This window comes from Solanum lycopersicum, chromosome 7, assembly GCF_036512215.1.
Source record: "Solanum lycopersicum chromosome 7, SLM_r2.1".
NCBI classification, from domain to species: domain Eukaryota; kingdom Viridiplantae; phylum Streptophyta; class Magnoliopsida; order Solanales; family Solanaceae; genus Solanum; species Solanum lycopersicum.
Genome location: NC_090806.1, coordinates 61,191,070 through 61,216,216, shown reverse-complemented (window position 1 = coordinate 61,216,216; position 25,147 = coordinate 61,191,070). Strand labels below are relative to the sequence as shown.

At 30.3% G+C, this 25,147-nt stretch overlaps 3 protein-coding genes across 4 annotated transcripts; 1 reads left to right on the top strand and 2 right to left on the bottom strand.

The window, feature by feature from the left end:
* Nucleotides 1-13,289: 13,289 nt before the first annotated feature.
* Nucleotides 13,290-18,191, bottom strand: LOC101256196 (membrin-11). 2 transcript variants are annotated; one of them, XR_011210785.1, is made up of 5 exons: nt 17,727-18,191; nt 16,157-16,277; nt 15,921-16,070; nt 14,732-14,943; nt 13,290-14,096 (listed from the first exon to the last, which is right to left on the bottom strand). XR_011210785.1 is itself a non-coding variant. In XM_004243511.5 (4 exons), exons 1-4 carry the CDS (start codon nt 18,029-18,031, stop codon nt 14,782-14,784), a joined length of 738 nt encoding a protein of 245 aa, XP_004243559.1. In that variant the 5' UTR covers nt 18,032-18,191; the 3' UTR covers nt 14,601-14,781. The 2 variants fall into 2 exon arrangements, 1 of the variants encoding a protein (XP_004243559.1); XM_004243511.5 differs by lacking the exon at nt 13,290-14,096 and having other exon boundaries at nt 14,601-14,943.
* A 782-nt stretch (nt 18,192-18,973) lies between these two features.
* LOC101256502 (glucan endo-1,3-beta-glucosidase 12-like) lies at nt 18,974-20,380 on the top strand. Its single transcript, XM_004243512.5, has 3 exons — nt 18,974-19,175; nt 19,273-19,527; nt 20,111-20,380. The coding sequence occupies exons 1-3, from the start codon at nt 19,121-19,123 to the stop codon at nt 20,143-20,145; spliced, it is 345 nt and encodes a 114-aa protein (XP_004243560.1). The 5' UTR covers nt 18,974-19,120; the 3' UTR covers nt 20,146-20,380.
* A 180-nt stretch (nt 20,381-20,560) lies between these two features.
* Nucleotides 20,561-24,245, bottom strand: LOC101256788 (uncharacterized). Its single transcript, XM_004243513.5, has 5 exons — nt 23,779-24,245; nt 23,619-23,689; nt 23,431-23,511; nt 23,063-23,106; nt 20,561-20,908 (listed from the first exon to the last, which is right to left on the bottom strand). Exons 1-5 carry the CDS (start codon nt 23,882-23,884, stop codon nt 20,809-20,811), a joined length of 402 nt encoding a protein of 133 aa, XP_004243561.1. The 5' UTR covers nt 23,885-24,245; the 3' UTR covers nt 20,561-20,808.
* Nucleotides 24,246-25,147: the final 902 nt, after the last annotated feature.

The following is a 25,147-nucleotide window of genomic DNA, read 5'->3' as shown; positions in this document are numbered from 1 at the left end:
GGTCCAGTTCTCTTGATGCACTGGCAAAAACTATTTGACCAGACACATGGCAAGCACATAGAGGACGGCAGTCGATTTTACTCTTTGAAGGGGTAATTTCTAACACAAAATTACTGAACTATGAGAATACTAACGCAACCTGGAAATACTATCATTTTACTCAATTTTTACTCTTTTTTGTTTAAATTGATGGAAGTAGCTAGAGGCCATTTTCTTATTGTTTTTGTTCACTACACCAAGAGATAGTATAAGGTATTTGGTATTGGTAGTTCAATTTTTGTATCAAAATATGTAGTATTAGTTCTAAGATGGATGTATTAAAATGTAACAACTTCACCAGAAACCACCAACTTCAAGAGTGACTGTATTTGCTTAGGGTATTGTTTTTCCTTTTTTTTTTTTATGGACAGAATATACCTACAGCTACTTAGGTATTGGTTCGAGCTAAAAGGTTTGCGTGAGGGGTATTTTGGAGACAAAAAGTGGATGGAGAATAGTTTTAATTTATACCAATTCAAATAATTGAATTCGTATAAACTTCGTAGATTGATGGAAAAGGTCTGAAAATACCATTCTTTCCCCTATTTTGCTAAAATACCCCTTAAGTATGGCTCACTTTTACCCTTCAAACTTGAATGGTTAGTTTGTTTGCTCTTTTTTGGCCTAATTTTGAATTGCAATTGCATCCGATTTATTTGGAAAATAGTCACTGTTGATTATCGTTATAGCCCTCAATTAACTGCTTATTTTTTTCACTCTACATGAGTTATTGTTATAGACAATTAATTTAACCTAAGTCATTGATATCAATATTAGACATGTGACAATTGACTTTCATTCAAGAAATGATTTGAGAAAATAAAGATGATAGTTAAACCCCTATTCTATCAATATGGTTCTTCTAACACAATAAGAAATGATTCCTAAATATTGATAAGGTAAATTAAAGTTAAATATGGATAAGATATTAATAGTACTACTCACATGACATATTGTACAACTAAGTACTGCAGTATTAGTCTTTTTTGTTTTTGGCTTATATAAAAGGCAATACTTATGTATTACCTCTGGTTGAGTGGAATCTCCTTTGTAGATTAAAAATTGGTTTCACATTTTAAAATTTTGAAATCTCATATCTTCTTATTAGAAAACTTGTACGGGTTTTGCGCGGTATAACAATAATTTAGAATGATTTTTTCATAAATTAAGTATTGTTATATGCATATTTGTATTATAGTGAATGTCTAGTTATGTGGAGTCCTTTTAGTATATAGTTAGGAATCCTACTTGGGGACCAAGTTAGGTTTCCCTTATAAATAAAGGAGTTTTCCTTTATTGTAAACTAGTTCTCGGAACGTGCATTGCACGTTTATCCCCTAATTGATATTAGAAAAGTTAAATTTATATAGCTAAGTTCAAATCTAAGTCTTTTCATATGTAAGTTTGACATAAGAATAATATCTGCAAAAAATATAACATGAAAATTTTGTGTTAGATGTTGAAGGTTTGATATTTTAAATACTTCATGAACATTTTTTATTTTATTATATCAGAGGAATTAATATTTTTTAATTACTGAACATAAGTTTCAATAACCAAAAAAGAAATTGTCTATAAAAAAAGATAGTATAAAGAAAAATATTACAAAATATTTAGGCGGTGTACCATCAAATTTATAGAAAAAATTATAATTTCAAACGGAAAAAAAAGTAAATAAAGAAATGACATTCATAATAAAAGACATCACATTAAAATGTATAGACAAAAATATTTTCATACTAATTGAATTACATTTTGTTAGAAATCGACTTACTGTAGACAAAACATATCATATATATAAAAACTATAATCATATAATAATAATAAAAAAGATAAACAAAAAAGAAAACATGAATATATTAAGAATAAATATACAATATATTTATTTTTACTTTTGCACTTATTTTGTACCTCTTGTAATAGTCAAGTACATGAAATTTTAAACATTTTAGATTACATATAAAAAAGAAAAGAAAAAGTTTAAATATGTTGTTTTAAAAAGATAAATGATTATCAAACAATGAATAAGACATAATTATTATTTTATGGGATTTTTACATGTTTACCCTTAAAATAATTAATAATAAATACAAAATGTGATTAGCTTTACTATATACATCCTAAAGATAGAAGAAATGATTTAATACAAAAATACAGTAATCAATTCCGAAGTTATATTTAAAAACTCAAAACGATAAAGATATGAAAAATAAAAATTTACTTACAACTTCATATTGGAAAATATTCATCTTGTAACTATTATAATTTACATATTTCTCGACAAAAAGAAAATGAATATGCATGAAATTTTAAAGAATACAAATAAATAAAATAGTAAGAATTCTTATAATTACAAATTGGTAATGAAAAATTACAACTGATGTAGACTAACATAACCTAATGAAGAATACAAGATGATCACAAACTTGAATAAAAGAAGGAATATATATAATGTGGTTTGAGTGTGTTAGATAGACTCTTTATTACCCCTAATTATATTACAAATTAAAATTGAAAGGTTATTAGACTCTTCATTATCTATATTTAGTTAGTACATGAAATATGATGCATTAAGATCTTGTTTGATGCATAAATTTAAATATAACTATTACTTAATATGTAATTAATTAAACGGAAAAGGGTCTAAAATATCCTTGAATTATTGAAAATGGTACAAAATTACCCTTCATCCACCTATAGGCTTCAAAATGCCCTTTTCATCCACCTATTGGCTCCAAAATACCCTTGTCATCCGCCTTTGAGTTCAAAATTGACCACTTTTTAAATTGTTTTAAAATTAAACTCTTTCAATATTTTTAAAATACTTGGCGTTCAACTATTGATTATAATTTTAATTTATTCATATAATTTATAAACCAACCTACTACCCACACATTACTAACTAAACCTCACTCTATTAATAATCCAATTATAATATCAAAATCGTCATAAACACTACTAAAATACGATGAAATTATAGATTCCTGAAATGACATCCAAAATTATTCGAGTCCGAATTGAAGCCCCAATTAAATTTAGGTTGAGCCGCTTATTTAGGAGGACACTTTCTTTCAAAATTGAATTAGAAATTTATGGTTAAAGGTAAGAATTAATACATCCCGAATCAATTCATGCACTTTTTTTAAAATATAATTTTATAAATATTTATGATTTGTTTTAAAACCTTTAATATATTATTTTGAAAAAAAGTTACCTATGAAGTAACACCACATAATTGAGACGTAAGAATAATAAAGATGAACATAGTCAAATTTTTAAGTTTATCGGTGATTTTAATTAAGCCACTTGAATATATGATCATTTACTTTTATAATTTTTAAAAACTCTCAATTGACAGTAGCTTGCATTAATAATGTGACAGGTTTATTAATTTAGAGAAATTTAATTAGTAATGGGTGGGTAATGGATTGATTTATAAATTATATTAATAAGTCAAATTATAATAAATAGTTGAGCGCCACGTATTTTAAAAATATTTAAATAGTTTAAATATAAACCGTTAAATAAGTGGTCAATTTTGAACCAAAAGATGGATGACAAGGGTATTTTGAAGTCAATAGGTGAATGGAGAGTAATTTTGTATCATTTTCAATACTTTGAGGGTATTTTAGGCCCTTTTCCATTAATTAAATAGATATTAATATTAATTTATTTTAGGGATAAAATAAAAATAAAATGATAATTCAACTTTAAGGTTAGAAACTTTCCTTTTATATATATGATATAATATGATCTATGAATCCTAAATATAATTCAAAATGAATAAAAAATTTCTTTTCTCTCTACTTTCTTTTCATTATTTTATAACATTTTATCTGCACGAGTCTCTGCCATCTAAAGAATGGAGAAAACGTGCACAAGAACTAAAGTCACGCATGCCTTCTCAAGGAAAAGAGAAGGTCATATCAATCATTAAGACTTCTGTTCATGTGTTTGGATATTATTTTTACTTGATTTATCTAGCTTAAATATTACTTATGAAAATTTAATGTAATTCTTTATGTAGATATTTTGGCACAAGGTATGATCTATTAAACTATAATATTAACTATGAAAGTTGATTATGAATGTAGATATTTTGGCACAAGGTATGATCTATTAAACTATAATATTAACTATTAACGTTGATTATGATAAATCAGTAATCTTATTTTTGTATGTAATTATAATATACGATTATATAAATAATTATTAGAAGTGATAAAATTACAATTGCTTTGAAAGATTGATGATGAGCCTCATTGTGGGTAAAATATGGATTTAAGTTTTATCGCATCATAAGAATAAGACGATGAATTCATGTCTAATCGCACCAACAGGGGCTAAGACATCTGGTTCAAATCTTGATGCACTATAATGATAAAATATTGGTTTGAAGTCCCATCAATTTATGTTAGTTTGTCTAACATAAGGGGGAGTTAAGAAGCAACATAAAAATTGTAAATGCTCCTAGTGAATGTTTCTAAAGGATAGAGTCTACGAGGTGCATGAAGCATGATTGACTAACCAAATCTAACTAAAAGGGGAGGGTCAAAGAATCAAAATGATCATAATAAGGAGGCAATGAACTCTTGAAGAGTTTACGACATAAAATTTCATGAAACCTCGTAAGAGGGGTACATAACTGAAAATAGTGAAGTGATGAGATCTCAATAAGTTATGTCGTATTATGAATTGATACAAAATAATATATCGTTAACGATATCTTTGATACAATAGCGTGCATGTTGGTAAGCGTAAAACTTATTTGACTTGCAATCTAGGCACTAGAAGATGTCATACATTTAATATTGGATGCTTATATAATTGATATGAAAATATTCATATGGTTCAAAATTTAAAGCATATACACGTTTTTGAAAAACTTGTTTATAATCCTCATTAGGATTAAATAGATTCAAAATGCATAAAGCATATACAAGTATTGTTTGTCATGCAAGTTGACAACTAGAATTGAAACTCTTGAAGAGCTTTCAAAAGGCAATAGATTATTTGCTTAAAGAAGTTGAAGTGAGAAACTTGCAGAAATATTTGATCCCGAAGGAAATATTCATAAAAGGAGATAGAAGGAAGCATATTTCGTCAAAGTTTTTTTACATACATGAGCTCCTAAAAATGGTGATATCAACATGCAACAAGTTTATTCAAGTAATACTATACTTGATTTATTCACCAAGTCTCTACCAACTATAAATTTCAAGAAGATGGTGCACGTGCTTGGAAACGGAGATTCAAGTTTGTGGATTGATTTTCTCATTAGGGGAAGTTAATACGTGATGTACTCTTTTCCCTCACAAGCTTTTGTTCCATTAAGTTTCCCTTGTAAGATTTTTAATGAGGCATTCATAATGCGTATTATTAGATATGTGTACTCTTTCTTCTTCATTAGATTTTTTCCCACTGATTTTTATCTAGTAAGATTTTAACGGGGAACATAATCTACTGACATTCAAGGGGAGGTGTTGTAAACATATTTGTATTACAGTTAGTTTTTTCCTATAAATAAAGGGGTTAGAAATTATGCGGAGTCATTTTAGCATATGGTTAGAAATCATACTTGGGGACCAAGCTAGATTTTCCCTATAAATAAAAGGTTCTCTTTCATTGTAAATAAGATCCACAAATCTTGAATATACGATTAATTAAAAATCGTTTTTCTTCTCCCTACTTTTTTCTAATTGTTTTATATTATTTCATAACAGCATTAATATTTTTTATTTATTTTAATAAGAATTGCGACTTGTTTTTCCTCTTAAATAATTTATTCACTTTTCTTTTGATTCTAACATTTATGGGTTGTAGTTATGTATGCATAATTGTTGCTTATATACTGGATATTATGTATTATTTATCTGTTTGAATAGTTTTTTATCCGAGTAAGTAAAAGGAAGAAATAGGAAGAAAAAATCAAAAAATAAGATATAATAAATAAAAATGTTGACCACAAAGAGTAGTCAGAATTTTTTATCCTTTAGCTTATTTTCTTATAAATAGTGGATATTAGATTCTTTAAAATAACTAAATGAAAACAATAGTGAAAATATCAATAGAAAATGCAAAAAATTATGAAAAAAATGTTTATTATAGAAAAGTATGATAACCTTATATATGCTTAATTTTTGTGTATATACCATATAGATAATAAAAAATGTATAAAAAATAAAAATAATTGATGGACCATGCATCAATTTTTCCTTAATAATATTGAGTCACTTGCTATATAGAATAAATATAAAATTGAACACTTCCACTTTTATGGATGATGCATTATTTTCGAGTTTTTTTTTATTAAAAACATCCTTAACTATATCCAAACTTAAATTGCATCCTTATAATATTATTTTTGCCCCCCCCCCCCCCCCCCAAAAAAAAAAACATCATCTAAGTATTTGAAAATTAACAATTTTCATCCTTTGGTTAGATATCATCAAAAAACTAAGGAATTCTATGAAAACATAAGCAGTTCATGTGATTATATTTTCCTGCATGATTTCATTACCTCCTATAAGATGTTTCTGAAACAAAACAATAAAAATCTTAGACACTATAGCTTCTGGAAAAAGATGTTCCAAAGGTGTGAGGATACATCATCTTCTCTTTTTCTCATTTAGAAATGGAAAGAAGTTGGGGACTAAGGGCCCGTTTAAATGGGCTTGATAAAAGTAGCTTTAAAAAAATACTGTTGAAAGTGCTGAAACTTATTTTTAAAATGAGCAGTTATGCGTTTGGATAAAAGTGTTGAAGTTAAAAAAAAAAGTTGTTGATGTGTTTGGCAAACAATTGCTGATAAACAGCTTTTTAAATCAAAATGACTGAAATACCCTTAAAAGCGGTTAACATAATAAAAGTTAATTAATTTATATTTTAAAGCCATAAATAATTATATTTTGCTATCATTCACATATTTCTTTCTCACGACAAATTATTTATAAGAGGAATATAAACTTATTACAGATTTTAAAGATATATAATTTGAATAGATCAAAGAACGATTTAAGATTTATTTTAGTTTCATCCATAGGTAATAATAATTGTCTATCATTCACATATTTCTTTATTATCACAAATTGTTTATAAGAGAAATATAAATTTTTATTTAAGTAATATGTGCAACTTATTTTACATTTTAATAATATATAACTTGAATAGATCACTTGAAAGATTTAATATTTATTTTATTTTTATTCATTAGTAATAGTAATTGTCTATCATCCACATACTTCATTTTATCAACAAATTACTTATAAGAGGAATATTAATTCATATTTCAAAAATAAGTTGTTTGATTCAAATACAAATATCAAAATGAAAGAGAACACTTTACTAACATAAAAGTGGAAAAACTAAAATAATACAAATGTTAGGGTTATGTGGGTGATTAGGAGATTGTATAAAAATATTAAGCGCAAAAAGATAAAAATGTGGTCAACTTAAAACAACTTATAAGCTAGAAAAAAAAGCACACCTACCCCCACCTTTTAACTTTTGGCTTAAAATAATTTTTTTTAACTTAAAATAAGTTATTTTGAGTATTGCCAAATATCTAAATAAGTCAAAAACCAGCTTTTAAGTTAGTTTGACCAGCTTTTAAGCTGAGCCAAACATGCTCTAATTATCTTTACCTTTTTCAAAGTCAAATTGTATTTAAATCAATAAAATTCTGGGTCAATGATATTGAAGTGATCAAAATATTGATTATGTCTCACATTTGAGTTTCATTTCTACATTGTTAGAAGCGAAAATCTCCAACAAAAGTCGATACTACCATATATTCAATTAAGAAAAGACATATTTCAAGTAGAAGTATTTTTAATGTTAAAAAAAATAGAAAAGAAAAGTCATATACAAATCACTACCCCTTTTTTGTATTTACATGAAAGATAAATGAAAAAAAAAACTGTCAAATTAATTTTTTTTGCATAATAGTTAATTCAATTATCAAAAAAGTTTACAATATTATTTTTGGCATATCTAAGAATAATAATTACAAAGGAATGAATTGATTTTTGGGGGATTTCTAATAAATTCAAGTAGAAGGATGAAAATTGTGTACTTTTAATTAATTGAAGGATATTTTCTGCTAAGAATAATTTTTAAGGATGTAATTTAAATTTGAGGTACAGTTAAAGGATGATTTTGAACTCCACGTTTTCTCTTTTTTTTTTCAAACAAAAAGGCATCATCTACATTTATAAGTACATGATAAAAATTGAGATGAATTACTCAACTTCTAACTACCATTAATATAAAAAAGAAGTTATCAATTTACTTGAATGCTATCTTTATTAAGAAAAAAATAAAAGATCACAGCTAGTGAATTGCTTAACTCTAGCACCACTTATACCAATTATTCCAAATGAATAATGCATGCTATTAATTTTACGAGCCAATACAAATGATTTATTTATAATAGTAGACTTCTTATTTTCTTTTTAATTTTTGTTATGAAATTAACTCTACTTACATTTTTTAGCATTAATCTTCAAAATAGTTTTCAAAGTTACACAATATCAATGACTAATCTTATTCTTGAACAAACATAATCAAAGAAAATTATACATTATAAAACAAACACGTATGAAGAAATTTTGAATATATCGAGTATTTTAGAAACGATAAAAATATATGTAGAAATTCAGATTAAAAAACAATGCATCATGTGAATTTGTGTATCGTAAGAACATATACAATTTTCCTCAAAGAATAGTGTATCATCTGTTGTGAATTTGCGTAAAACATATGCAATTTTCCTCAAAGAACAAAGCATCATTATTGTGAAATTGTGTACTATTAAAATATACGAGATAAAATAAAAAATTAAATAAGAAAAATGTATGTTATCACTGGATCCCTTACTTTATTTGATGAAAACTAGGAATGACAGTAGGGCGGGTTGGGGCAAGGCAAACTTGGACCTACCAAGATTTTGACCCGCATTACTATGTAGCGCTTAACATTATTTAAAAATTTGTGCTGCCTTAAGCCACACTTATCTCGCCTCATTTACGTTATTTTTTTTCTACATCTTTTACATCGAAGAATAAATTTTCATTCAACTTTTTTTTTTTAACATTTTAAGTTTAACGCTATTACTGTGATTATTCTATAAATATTTGCTAAGATTATAATATTTTATTAAAAACATTATTTGCTGGTCATAATTAACTACAGTATATTAAAATGGATTCATAACTCAAAACGTACCAAACAGTTTCATCGTGTAGTGACTTTGATATTTGCTGCATTGGAAATATATTCCAAAAGATATAGTTTTGACTAGCCAACTTCAGAAGTATCTTTACTCTTTTCGAGAGAAAATAAAAATATAACTTGTTACCTGCCCTTGTTACATATTTTAAATAAATAATTTTTATTTGCCCCGCCCATCCCTATATACTTATTCCCCTGCCCTACCCTATTTAGGTGTGGCCTGCCCTGCCCTTGTTTGTCCTACCCCAATTGCCATCCCTAATGAAAACATAATATTTGGGAATATTATGATTGGACGGATAAATTTTGAATCCATTTTGAGGGATTGAGATAGAAATGAATTAAGAAAAAGAAAAAGGAAAGAGAAACAAGTTAAATGGAATTAATAAATCAAATAAGAAATACGAAAAAAAAATTAAATAATTATTGAAGGTGTCATATACTTTGATATGTCGCTATTAAATATATCTTTTGAAATATTTCCTTTATTATATTTTGCAAAAAGAATATAGAATGTTTTATAAAAATTAAAACTAGATAAATCAATAAATGTTGTGAATATATATTATAATAATTAGGGGGAAATGTTTAAATATATCTAAACTTTAAAAAGGATATTTTACCCGTTGTACTATTTAATAGTATATTTTAAAGATATATACGTGAACATCATAAATATTGCATAATTATAAATAATAGTGTGTCTACGTAAGCACATATATACATATACCTTTAAAATACACTATTAAATAGTATAAAGTGATAAAAAATCCTCTATAAACTTTAGTATCGTAACAACAAATTCAGTCAAAGTTAAAATACTTTTCAGACCATTTTCCCAAATAATTAGGCACAAGTCAGTTGATTCAAATAGTCATAACGAAGTTATAAATCACAATAATAAGTTATCTTACTTATTTCATAAAGATTCAAACATTACTTTATTTGTAAATTATAATTTAATTTGTATCTACTTTTTATAATTAATTTTTGAAAATGTATTAGATACAACCTCTTTATCTTTATAAGACAGGGTATGATTATATGTATGTTACACTTTTCAGACTTCATTTATAAGATTATATTGTGTGTTGTTGTTTATTGAAGAGTCAAGAGTCAAGAACAAATTTAAATTATTTCATTTTATTGAGTTTCCAACTTAAATTATTGAGAATGTGAGTTTATATCTAATCACTCATTATTTTGACAAACACACCGCCAATAGTTTAGGTTGAAACTCAAAAACAGAAGATAATTTAAATATATTTTTGACATTTCTTCCTTTATTAACATAATTTTATCTATACCTAATTTTAGTGGAAATTGGGTTGAGCTTGACCCAATAAAATTTACTTTGGGCTCAAATAGGCTAATAACCGGATTAAGTCATAATCCATACGATTTAACCGGTTTAATTTCAATAATTTTAGTAAAATTACATAATTCTCATAGTATTAAGAATAATTATACCCTGTCCCTTAAAATTATAGGATCTCAATACATCAGGAAACTTGCAGATCATAGCTCACAGGATGTATTCGAGAGAGATAATGTATCAGAGAGAGTTTTTTTTTTTAAAGGAAAAAGACATAAATTTCCCATTTAACTTGTATCGAAAAGTCAATTACACACTTTAACTATTAAGACGACACATTACACACTTATTCTTATTCAGAGTGTAATTAATAACACCTCAAAACTGACGTGAAAATAAAATTTAAAATAAAAAATAAATTAGGCGCGTTTGAGGTTGAAAATAAAGTCACAAAGTAATTGTTGTTTTAACCCCTAGCCCCTGTTTTCTCCTTTTTCATGTTCCTCTTCTCTTATTTTCCTACAAAAAATTTCTTTCTTCAATTTTTTCTTTGCACAATTTGTCGCGTAATTACATTTTTCTTATCAAAATTCTACAATATTCACTTGATTTCATCAATATACCGAGAAAAAGTAATTTTTTAATTCAAATTTTACAATAATTCTAAAAATTTGAGACATTGTTCTTCTAATCTTTCCACTTTCACCTTCAAATTTTCAGCAAAATACAAGCAAAGCTCCAACATTAAACTCCCCAAGTATACTTGTAGCCTGAAGGCATTCATATACATACACCCAGTTGCATTTTTTTTAAAAAAGTTAAAATTGTTTTTTTTTTAATTTATGTATTCATAAATAAATATATTCATATTCACACAATCACTTGCTTTATTTGTTGGTTGTTCAGATCTTAGAGCACAAAGCTTACACAAACGTCATGAATGTTAAAAATAAAGCTCATTGAAACGTCATTAGATTCACGTTGAAGCTTTGAGGTAGCCGAAACACTTGCAACAAAAATTAAAAGGAAAAAAATTGAAATGGGATAAGGTAAAAGGGTTTGATTCGGTGTTCGTCAACGACTGATTTGGAGTTTTGAATGGTTGTCTGTGGTGGCTTAGGTATTTGTTTGGTGCTTGTTCTTTGTCGGAGATGGGTTGACTGTTGAGAAAAGAGTGATAGGTTGATTGTTCTTTGCCGGAGAAGACAAAGAGCATTGTGATATAAATTCAAATGAATAATTTTTCTAGTCATATCAGGGGGGAAAAGTGGGTAGGATTTAGATTGGAAGAAGATACAGTTATTTGAGAATTTTAATAATTTATTAGGAATTAGTTTGTGTAAAATAAAGTTAATAAAGAAAAGTTAATTAATAAAGAAAATAAAATAAAATAATATAAAAAATCAAATTTATAATGTGGTGTTGATGAGACATTAACGTGACAACAAGTGTAATACAACGCCTACTGTGAGAGTGGTGGTGTGCGTCTCAAGGTGATATTAAATTCAATTTTAAATAATAAGGGTGTGTAAATGGTCATTACAATAGTTGAAGCGTGAAACTGACTTTTCAATACACGTAAAAAAACTTACGTAATTCTCATAATGTTAAGAATTAATTATACCCTATCCCTTAAAATTATAAGTACTCGAATACATTAGGAAACTTGCAGATACATAGCTCACGGGATGTATCCGAGAGAGATAATGTATCGGAGAGAGTTTTTTTTAGCTTTTTTAAATGGTAGGAAATTTTAGAGATAATAATAAAATAAAATGTGTATTTTTTTTCTTAATTGTAACATATTATTATTATTATTATTATTATTTATCAATTCAAAATTTGAGTCAAGATTTTTTAAAAAAATGGATAAAATAAATGTTAAAAGATATAAAATAGATGGTAATTCATATTTTTCATATAGAAACTTACATTACATCAATGCAAATAAAGAGTCTTAAAACGGGTTGAAATTGAAGATTAAATTAGACTCATTGATCAATGGAGGATTCTCTTAAATTGTATTGGGATTTGATTGAGTTGAAATTGAACCCTATTCAAATTATCTTAAGTTCAATCCTTAAAATTCTGAACGAATTGGACAAATTATCTATATTTTGGCTTATTATAACACCCTACGTTGTATGCATTTTAAGACTTGAGATATCTGCGTCTAAAATAGTACTTTAGGCATATATGATAGAGAAAAATTTTAAGTTAGGTTTGAAGTAGTTAAATTTGCAAATAACATAAAATTATAGTAATCATTATAATAAATCCTAACAAAAGGCACAACTAAAATAATAATAGGCAACTTATAGAAATTTTACGAATTTAGAAGCTAATTACTTAGATTCACATAAATTTATAATATTACGAATCTTAACATATTTTAGACTTCACAGATATATTTAGCGCATTCAAATATATGTATCTTGAATTTATAGAATCAAATTCAAGTATAATTTATTCTAAAGAGATTAATGTGATAAAAAGAAAAAGTAATATCAAATAAAATAATTTCACAAATTCTTTTTTTAATTAACTTTTTTTCTTGTGCCTTTGTGAATCACCATACTAGAACAATAAAATAAAGTAAACATCAGTGTGAACCAAAAAAATGTTTCCTCCTCTTTTTTTTTTTTTTTTTTTTTTTATCTTTTTTGCAAAATCCTTCCCGCGTGAAATAGTATTACTTACCATATTTATTTACTCAAAAATATAATTAGTTATACCATATATAAATCCTAATTACACTATAACAAGACAACTACTAATTTTTCCATTCACAATCCTAGTAGTATTGTTACTTTTTATTCATAAATACCATTCAAACGCTCTCAAACTATCAATCACAAGCTGAAATTTTTCCCTCTACCAGTCACAAATAATGGAAAGGAGTGGTCGCACTGCCTGCGCAGTATCTTTTGTTCAACGTCTGCAGTTACACCCTCGTATTTTCGCCCGATTCGAACGAGCGATGAACGATTATTCAACTCACAAGTTGGATATTGCTCATCTTGTTTCTGAATTGGAAACTCTCTTCCAATTCTACCCAGATTTTCTAACTGGCTATAGAATTTTCTTGCCGCCACACTTGAGAGCAACATTGCCTTCCCCTCCACCGCAGTCACCAAAGAAGAAAGGTCCCCCTATCATAGTGTTGAAGCCTTTTATTGAATTTATGAATAAACTGCAGAAACGCTTTGCTAATGAACGGGGAGTTATCGTCCAATATTTGGAGACCCTTAGGAAGTTGAAACAAGGTAAGCTGTGTAATAAAGAGGCTTATAATGAAATTATGAGAGTCTTTGGTGAAGAAAATCAAGATTTGATGGATGAGTTTGAGTTTCTTCTTTTGGGTAGAAACGGAATTATTAGAAAAGAGAAGAAGAAGAAGATTACGATGGAAGATGAGATGAATTCAATGGAAGATGAGATGTTTGAGCTTGACGTCAACTTGTCCCGTAGGAAAACAGCTGAGGATTCTGCACAAAAGCTGATGAACTCACTACAACAACAACAACAACAACAACATCATGAGGAGGAGGATCAACAAATCAATATCGACATTAAGTTCAGTGCTGTGAGTCTGGGATACATAAGGAAAATATATAAAGAAGGTTCCTCTGTAATAACAAGATTGCGGGATGATCCAATGAGTGTTTTGCCCAAAATTTTGAAAAAGTTGGAATCGGAAGAAGAGGTGCTGATCAGAAAGTGGCGTGATATTCACGAGAAGAAAAAGAATCCATGTAATTAAGAAGTATAGTATAGGGGTTTGAATGTAGTTTTTTTTTTAATGACAAGGAAACCCTAGCACAGGGTAAAAACCCTCGCTCCTACAAGGGGTTTCGAACTTGAAACCTCCAACATGAAAGTCCCACGTTCAAACCACTGGGCCACCCCGAAGGGTTTGAATGTTGTTTTACTTTGTTATTATGTCGTTTAATAAAATCGCAATTAATTAGAGTAGTAATTGTTTACATAATTCTGTATGAACACACCAGTAAAGTTTCCAAAAATGATGTTTTCATATTCTACATTGCAATGCTTTATCAATTTCTTCATTAGTTCAAAATGGCTAATCAAGTATCAAGTCAAATTTCCCCAGATTCCTTTAAAGGGGACTAAAAGTCTCATTACCTCAATATACTACCACAAGACACTCGCTAAATGGTCCACAGCAGTACCAATCATCTTGTCCACCTCCAAATGAAAAACAGAATCACAATTGTTAAGACCATCCCTGCATACTTGATCCATCTATCAACGCGATTCCTCTTCTCAATGATTCTCATCACAGAATTTGAAAGCCCCAAAGTGTTGAGCACGTCCAGTGCTTTACGTTGAGCTCTCTGCAACAAGGTTTAACAGAAGACCAGCAGTTCAACCATAATATCCTTAAGAACACAAACTTTAGGAAGTAACAACAGTAACCGTAGCAAAAGAATATAACCAGAGTAAATGATAACAAATGTTCACTGCCCTGTATTCCTTCAACAAAGTAAAATTTTCTCCACATTTTATCAAAGGGGTCCAACTCAAGGCCCCTACCTACAGATTTTAAAAATCAAACCTCCATGACCTTGAACTCAGACTAACACGTCTCACTTTCAACCAGGAAGTTGAAGATCCACAAGTTTTTGGATAAATTTCTCTTGTAACCAGAGCTTGATAAATAGAAACCTTACACAAACAAAACCTTTTTACTGTCCTTGCCTTTCTGCTTCTTGAAAGAAGTGTTGGTACTGGAGCAAAACTTGATTAAGCATCCCTCATGTTTTTTTCTAAAAACAATTATGAAGACTAACCATTACTGTTCTATCTCTAAATTCATTTAAGCAAAACATAGAGGAGAAAAACCATACTTTCATCAGCTAATATATATTGACTATTTCAACTTCCCCCTTCGAGCCAAGCATAGCTGGTGAATGTAGTAATAGAACTTGGATTTACTGCCCCTCTGTTCACTTTTACTTGTCCACTATTCCAAAAATAGATTTTCAGTTTTACTTATCATTTTTAACATATCAAGAAAAGACAGTTATTTTTTTACATGCTTTACACTTGGCGATAATTACTTAATCATTTTCCAAAACCTAATACTAAACATCAATTAATTGGGGTACTGTGGTAAACTAGCCATGTCAATATTGTTTTCTTAATGGGTGTGACAAGTAAAGGCGCACGGAGGGAGTATAAGATAGCAATCTTTACTCCACTTTCCAGGCAAAACTCCCAGCACATAAAATCTCTTTTCATTGCAGAACTAAACAAGCTTCTATGCTGTAAAATATTTAAAGAAGTGAATCAGGTCTCCATCAGAAAATACCTTCAAACGATCCCTCTGCTCGCTATATTTGGATAGAATGGCCACACCTGTTGCCAGGGTTTCTTCCATTATTCTAGATGAATTACGAGCAGATTGCATCGCCTGTGCTTCGTCATCAAAAATCCTCAGAACATGGGACGAATCACCATTCTAGAACAAAAAGTAATCCATTAGAAGGAAACATTAGAGCATCAACAAAAAAATTTAATAACATCACTAAGAGAACAACGTCATACACTTCTTCCAATCAGTTCTGCTCTCTCCCGGGCTTCTTGCATACGTCGCTGATGTCTTAAATTATATTTATCCAGACTGGCTTTCAAAGAGTCAGCTTCTTCAGCCACTTGTTCCACTTTTCTGCATAAGGAAGACATAAACTCAACATGCAACATCAACGTGAAATGAGCACAAGACTGACTATCATTGAGCATGCAATATAAACAAGCTCTAAAGAGCCTGACCTTCTGGTTTACTCCCAGAGTATGACGGTCAACTTAATCAGCAACTACTCAATTCAGTAACCAGGCTCATCAGATATTCCAAGTTGGTGCTTTCTCCATTACAAATTTTGCACCTTTCCCAAATACTCCATATGACTATAATTCTCTTATGTAATCCTAGCGGAGCTAAGTAAATAATCCAGTGACATGCAACATTTTTTAAAAATAAATTACTTGTAACTGATTTAATAATATTAGGAGTTCCGTTAACCTAAACACACACAGAATTCACTCACCTGTCTAAATCTTCATCCATACATCGAAAGTTGATAACCAGATCGATACACATTTTTCCCATTCCCCAAGTTCAATGGACACCTAATAGGATGGAAAAAGAGGGTCACTAACTCATTTTCTCACGTCCCTTTAAAATGGCTTTTATTTCTTTACTTGTTTGGATGGTTGTTACCTATTGTATAGTATAATTAGGAATGTGATTCATTATACTTGAATCACCACAATTTACAAAGTATAACACCAAGAAAAGTTGCCGCTGAACATTAGAAAGAGGAGTGATCCTACTGAGATTTTAAGCCTCGTTTACTAAGACCAAACACAGTACTTCAAGCATTGTAAACTACATTTCTAATGTGAAACCTATACATACTCCATATACAAATGTCAACCTCATCTGAATGGAGAACCAACTAACCTGCACAATGCAGACTAACAACTCTAAGTGAAAGTCAAAACTGAACGAAAAGGAAAGAGTAGGAAAAATATGATGTCAGCTCATAAAGAATTGGGATTCAGCTACCTTCCGGCCTCCAGTAAGCACCTTCGTCAGTTTCTCTCAAATGGAATCAAAATTTTACATGGAAAGGATCTTAACTAATCGGATAAAACAACCTCCAAATTCAGACCAACTCAAAATTTGAAACAGAAAATATTGGCTGACTCTATCTTATTTGACACTAATACTCTTATAGCACACAACGGAAACCTGATACTTGAAGGGAGAACAAAGGGAGAAAAACTTAAAGCAGCAAATTTCAATGAGTTGTATATTTTAGTTCACAATCCTGCCTAACCACACATCAAACTTACCACAAGACCAATGTGCAATTAGACCTCTCAATTATAAATATTCACCTTAATCGAAGAAATCAACCACACTAGATCACAAACTGCAGAAAAATTAGACTTCAATTTTAACTAATCAATAATTTATATTTAGATCCCAACTTACTGAATCAGCAATATAAATTCTAGTATGTATTACGCTCAAATCATTCCAATACTACGTAATTTGAATTTTTAAGCAAAGTAATCTCAATACAATAGATCGAAATTAAATGAACCCTACCTTTTCCAGAGATCACGCTGGGATTTGGCAGATATGGATCGCCAGAGAAGTTCCATCTTAGAGCAAAGAGACTGGATCTGAGCGATATCTTGCCTTACTGCATCAAACGGTTGTTCTGAAGGATCTGTCACGACAGCACTCGAAAATGAAGATGAAGACGACGACGAAGTGTACTCGAAACGCTCGAGCCTCTCCAAACCATCTCGAGACTTGAGTAAGAGCCGTCTCGAGCTTTGGTAAAGTTCCGATAAGGTTCCACCCCCGGCACCGGAATTCCCTTCTCCGATCCCAACCGCCGTTGCCATAGTTCACGTATCTTCTGAGAGCTTCAACTTTGAATCGATCGGAGTTCCCATACATTTGAAAAATTACAAGAAGGTTCGCTTAATGTATTTTCTGTATTTGCAAGAAAACCCCATCTTTTTCTGTGATGTACAAATTAGACCTTAATCCTAAGTGGAATTATATGAGTTCATAATATTTTTTTAATTACATTCGTAAATGTGCAACACCAACGTTTTTTACTATTTGATTGATCATTACGTCATATTTTTAATTGTGTGTATTACTACTACTATTTTCTAAACTTAGATACTAATATGTAAAATTGGAGTCAAAAGTTCAGATACGAATTTAGTCTAAAAATACATTTGTATTAATAAGTTTATTAAATATATACTATATCAATTTTAGAGCTCAGCATTTGAAATCGTCATTATAAATTCAAAACTCGTAGCGTCTAAATTTCTAAGTTTGCCTTTACTAATATGTCAAAAAATCCATCTCTTAGCCTCTGTGTTTTAATAAAATGGTTTGTGTAAATATATTAGTGGTTTTACAATTGTTCTATATGAATAAAAACTTTGGTAATTAGCTTCTTTTTTTTTAATTAAGATGTAGTTTTATTCTTTTAAGCAGACTCAATTTGGCGAGCTTATATTTTAATCATCATAAAACCCTCACTCTAAAGTGTTTTTATTATTTAAATTATTTTGTTGATTCTCTAAACCCTCCTTGTAATAACAATCTCGTTTATTCTGACATTTTTCTAAAAAAAATGTGCATATTTTACTGATTAATTTCTTTTTAAAAAAATAAATATACATAAAGCACTTGTTCAATTCCGTATGGTCAAATATATATTTTTGCAAGTTAATAAGAATCTTTTCTAATAAACAATGTGAAAAGTAACATTAGCAGAGCCCAAATTTTATTGGTTAAACCCCTGCATGTGAGACCTGGATAACATCCCACTTCACCAAATACCAACAAAAAAAAAACATTAAACAAACTTGTGCATTACATATAAATCTAGATAAACTGTCAGTTGAGCACCACTAGTCCCATAACCCCAAAAGAAATTGTCAATCTCAGCTTGTCACAAAAGGAGAAGTATGTCAACAAGTTTTCTTGTTCTGCTGCTTTTCATGTTTGTCACAAAAATTTCAGGTAAAATCTAATCTACCCTCATCAGACTTTACTCGTGGGATTTCAGTGGATATGTTGTTGTTTGATAGTCAACACATTTTATTCCCTTTTTTCATAGTGAATGGGCAGCTAGAAGAATGGTGCATAGCAGATGAACAGACACCAGATACTGAGTTGCAAGTGGCTTTAGATTGGGCATGTGGAAAAGGGGGTGCAGATTGTAGCAAGATTCAAAAGGACCAGTCTTGTTATTATCCAAATACTGTAAGAGATCATGCTTCTTATGCCTTCAATAATTACTTTCAGAAGTACAAAAGGAAAGGTGGAACCTGTTTCTTCAACAATGCTGCCATGGTTATTCAAGTTGATCCTAGTAAGTACTACCTGTTTTCTGTTTCAATTTGCAAATTATATAATGTCTTTTAACAAGAAGCAACTGACAGATATAAGGTAAGTAAGTAATCAACATGTGCCTTACGCGATTAGAGCAATGGCTGGAGTATACTCCTAAAAGGGAGATTCTCGCTCAACTAAGAATGATTCTCATGGTTTGGAAAAAGTAAGCTCAGTATCGATAACAAAGAATATAAACTGAAGATCAATACTGAACTTCTATGTTATGTTCAAATCATGGATCCGCTTCTGTATCCACTATCCAAATGCACCAATGACATCTTGAATAAAAGGGTGGGGTGGGGGTAAAAGGAAAAACTTGTCTTGTGTCCAAAGGAATGTCTAGATCATGTTATCACATGAAGCCATGTTAAAGTACAAAGAGAAAAAGAGACCATGTAAAACCTTCTATGCTAAGCTAAGTATGGATCTGGATCTTCTTATATACTATTATGTGCTTTTATTACTACTTACTTTTTCTCTGTCTTCTTTACTGATACTTTACTTGTTAGTATACAACAACATATCAGCTAACTTTTGATCCACATTTTACTTGCTTACAGGTCATAATTCTTGCCACTACGAGTATATGCCCTAGTACTTTGTGTTTTCCAGTCTCTTAAATGCCAAGTTCAGGTTTTCATCGTTTACTGCCAAGAAAGATAATCCGGAGATTAGACAACTGACTATATCCTGGATTTGAGTAGTTGAATTCAATATGTTGTATCCATTTTTGCAATTAAAGATTCGAGATAGAGGCTGCTAAGTAATCATGCAGTTGTGACATCCACTAGTTTATCTCTATTTGGAGCATCTATACTTCTATAATACAATTTCAGCTAGTGTTAAGTAAATCAATTAAAAGTCATATGAAAAAGATGAGGGCTAAATCAACTCAATTTTCATACCTTGGTTTAATTAGCCAGGGTGACTCCACTTGCTAGATATAAAGCTCAGGCTCATGCCTCATGCACTATGGCGAAACAATATGAAAGCTCGAACTTAGCATTAACTTTGTATTGGGAAATTCCAAATCAACTTTATTGATAAGTTATACGGTCCAGCATTCAGTATACTAAACTTCAACATCTCTTTACACATTCAAGGAATGTCGAATGGTGCTTACAGTATATTTTCACCAATTCCGTTGCTATTTTACAGAAAGTGAAACAGGAAAGTGTCACTAGCCCGTTTGATTCACCAAATGCTTAATCAATCAAGTTTAGCAACTGCTGCTTGCTAACTCTGGGCATCCGTTCTCCTAAAACAATAAACTTGCCCAAGCAGCAATAAATGCAAAGCCACCGAGAGGAGCTAAGGTTGAGTATTTCCTGTCTTCAAGAAGTGCAACAGCATAACACCTGTAGACAGACAGACCAGCATTTTGCTTTTCTTAATTACACTCATTACTGAAGAGAAAATGTATATTCACCGAAATGTTCACTAAAGAAGACAGTAGTAGTAGTAGAAAAAGTATTCAACTAGACTTCCAATATATTTAGGAAATCAATCATCTAAGAAAAATATATTTGATTCGTTCAGACTCTTGTCCAGATAAAACCTAAAAAACATTTTGGCATTTATATTATAGAAATTGGACAAGTTGAGTCAAATTAAACCACTAAATATCCATTTGTAATGAATATATGAGCGAACTGAAAATTACCAGCCTGTATCAGAAGGAACACCTATGCTTGACCATCCAAGCATGTTCATTCAAATGAATGCTGAAGCGTCCAACTAACAAACTTTCAAGCAATACAGTTTCTAAGTAATTGCTTTCGGTTCCAAATCCATAAGTTTTTAGGTCCAACATCATCAATGCTTATGTGATTGTTATATTTTAATAAGCAAGTTCTAAATGCAACAATCACAAAAGAACATGACTATGATTACTAGAAATTGATTCTACTCGTGAGAAAACTACTATCATTATCTCATAAATTTCACTTCTCTAACACCTTAAACATGAATTTCTTTGAAGAAAAAGGGGTTTTGCATAACTAAACTAAATAGGAGCAATAACTTGTTTTAGAAATTATCATGACGTTCAGGATATCAAATGTCATAAAAAAGTTACCAGAGGATCCACAGCCAAAAAAGAATGAAATATGTAAATTACATAAATTACATTGCAGATCCATGCCAAATCATTCAAGTCCCCAAACGATATGCTTAAATATTAACAACGTATATTACATACTATATGGAAAGCTACACGAATTTTATGATCAACAAAAAGTTTATCCAAAAAAACTAATGGACTTATTTTTATGGGCTCTAAATGTTACATAACACACAGTATAAAATCAACTATTTTAAACTTCAATATTCAGTAGGCCTATAATATAAAGACATTCAAACTGGAAAGGCCAAAGCTTGACCCAGATTAAAGTTGAAACCTACTATGGAGAAATTTTGGAGTTTCAAGACAAAAAAATCAAACTTCTTAATTGGTGAAAACTGATACTGATAATCACCTTCTTGTCTAATTATTGCACTTTAAAACTTTTATGGTCCCTTACATTCTGAATCAGTGGATAGATTATCTTTTTCCAGCATAAAATGACGCGTGACCTTATAACATCAGCTTACAAGAAAAGGTAACTGATCCATAGATAATATTCTTTGAGAATTTTCAGTTAATTTTTTTTTTTAATAATGAAGTAAAAAAGATCAGAGGTATGGGTTCTGATGTAGCCCAAGTAGTCATAGAGGTGAACTATCGGGCAACGAGAACACCTTCAGTTTATTTTTAATCACAGTGACGGAGATGTCCAGATTTAAAGAACAGAACTCATAGTTAACGATTTCACCAATTACAGGAAAAGCCTTCTTTTATTTGGTAACAAATAGGAATCACAAACATTGCTGTTCAGAGCAGCTTTTAGCATCACAAATGTGCAATTTATATATAGTGTGTTCTGGACTTAGCTTCCCGTATTCACAATTTATGCTGGATCCAAAGCTCAGTCGAGACTAATTGGGGTCCTTCTGTTATTTAGAAATCTCTAGTAGATTTAATTGCTGATTAACAGATTTAAACATGAATATACTTTACAGCGACAGGAGGAGCTGAAGAGGGAGATGCTCCTGTCAACAGATTACAAGAAAAGGGGGAAATTTCTTAACTGTGCAATGCTATGCTTTACACCTGTTTGTAAACATACGCTTTACACCTGTTTGCATAAACACTTATGCTCTAGAAAATGATGTAAGTTTGGCAAGAATACTTCTAATAGTTTTCCATTATTTCTCAACCCCAGTAACTAACAGACAACATTGCAGCTACAGATATCCTAACATTTCAAAGCATACTTTTCTATAAGTGTGTGTGTGTGTGAGCGCGTGTGGGTCAGTAGATTTAGAATTTCACTCAAGGATTATGAAAGAAAGTGTCTTTGAGTTTACGCTAGCTAGTTCTTAATTTAGAACAAGGTGGAACGGTATCAAAGCACTAATATCAGTCCATTCAAACACGACCAGATGCACAGAACAGAAATAGAAGTACTTACGATCCAGAGAAAGCCATAATTCCACCAGTTAGCAGCCCTCCAAACTACAACAAACAAAACAATAACAACAACTGCCCCTCAGTCACAATGCAGGAACCACGATTTTCACTTTAAGCATTCAAAATATAAAAAAAGTTAACACAAGAAAAGGGATTCAAAACATAAAGAAGTAAACATACCAAGAAGTCAAAAGGGGTTCAATGTCTACTATATATACATTAAAAAAAGATAATTTAGATATTCTATATACAATGTAACTTTTCAACGAACCCCTTCCTGTACCCCGTACCCTGTACCCTAGCTCCAGCCCTGCTCAGTCCCAAACGAGTTAGGATCCCGTACTTAAAATTAGTGACAAAATAACTCACAATGTTTGGATGTTTAGTGATAGGCGCAGCAAGAAGGGCAGCAGTGTGAACCAGATGGTACAATGACGCAGTATTCCACACCTGCAATTCCCAATTACAAACAAAAATTCAATCTTTATTCATAACCCAACAAAGAAAATACTAAATTGAATAATGGGAAAAAGGGGTTCAGAAAAGAAAACAAGAACCTCTTTGTAAGTGGGGTTTTGGGGCTTGAAACCATGAGCACCATAAGCTCCTAACCCAACAGCAGCTACACCTGTTTCCCAAAGCTTACCATATTTCAGTTAAAGATTCTTTAAACCCAGAAAATCATTTCTTTATATGAACAAAAGAGAAGTAGTTTACCAGATATAGCAGCTATCTTGTGCCAGATTTGAGGATCCATTTTTGATGATTTCTGGGTTTTGGTTTTGATCTTTGCAACTTTGTTCAAGTTTGGTCGCCGCAGCATAAGTCTGTTGCCTCTTTTGATATAAACTTATTTTTTCACTATTTCCTAAACAAGTAATTATGTGGGGGGAAATTTCAATACAGAAGGTATAATAATTTTGTGATAAAATTATATCATATATTTGATTCGAAGTATTGAATAGGGACTAATGGCTAACGGCTTTGAATATAAATATATTATTTGGGAATAATGTTGGATTTGATATGAGATTGATGCGTTCAATTTAAACCTATGAGTAATAGCAACACACTCATTTGAGAAAACGATGTTATTTTCTTTAAATTTGTTATTTTGAATAACGTGTTAACATGTATTTGTAACTAGAAGTAATGATTTACTCCAAATTGAAGAAAACCTTGGCAACCTAAAATTAGATTTACATCGAGTAAAAAAGGCTCTTTATCCCTCACTGTACCTAATTTACGACATAATTATTGGCAATCTACTTGATTCGTACATATTAACTGAACAATATACTTATAGGTCACGAAATATATGAAAAGAAAATGATAATACGATTTTGCATTGGAACCTCGTAAAGGAACATCTCATTCGTTCACGAGTCTTAGAATTGATAACATTATCCAAATTGTACGGTGTTTAAAGATCCTATTGACCTGTTGTTGACTGTAGTTTAATTAGTACACTAGTTAAGAAGTTGAAACTCGTACTTTTCACATTAGGATGAGGAAGGTAGAAGTATCTTATGGCTTACTGGTGAAAGGTGATCAAATACTTGGGTATAAATAAGCAAGTAGTTACCATTGCACATTGATAGAATATTTGTCAAAGACAATTAGGTTTTCTCAACACTTTAAACATAGTAACCTCAACGTCGTAGCGTTGAATAAACACTTGCAACTTCGACCACAATTACCACTTGACAACATAGAATGAGAAGGCTAGGAGTTAGATATTTTAAATGATTGTTGGTTAAATGACGGCAGACACATCTGATGATTTTTTAAAGCCCATCTACTTACCTATGATCAAGGACAAGGTCTTACCGTTGTGGTGGTACAACACTAGCATGCTTGTATCATTTTCTTCCTAAAGCCTCACAAAGTAGCTAAAATAAGATTGTTAGATTCCTACTAATACTTCAAGGTAGACCAATAAGGCTCACCTCCATTCACAATCTCACATTGTTGGCTTAAGAAAATATATTTTTATCTCCTACAGCAAATAGGGCAAAAGTTTCTCTGTAGCATTAGAAACATAGCATTTACCCCATACATAACAGGCATGAATGAGTTAGCATTT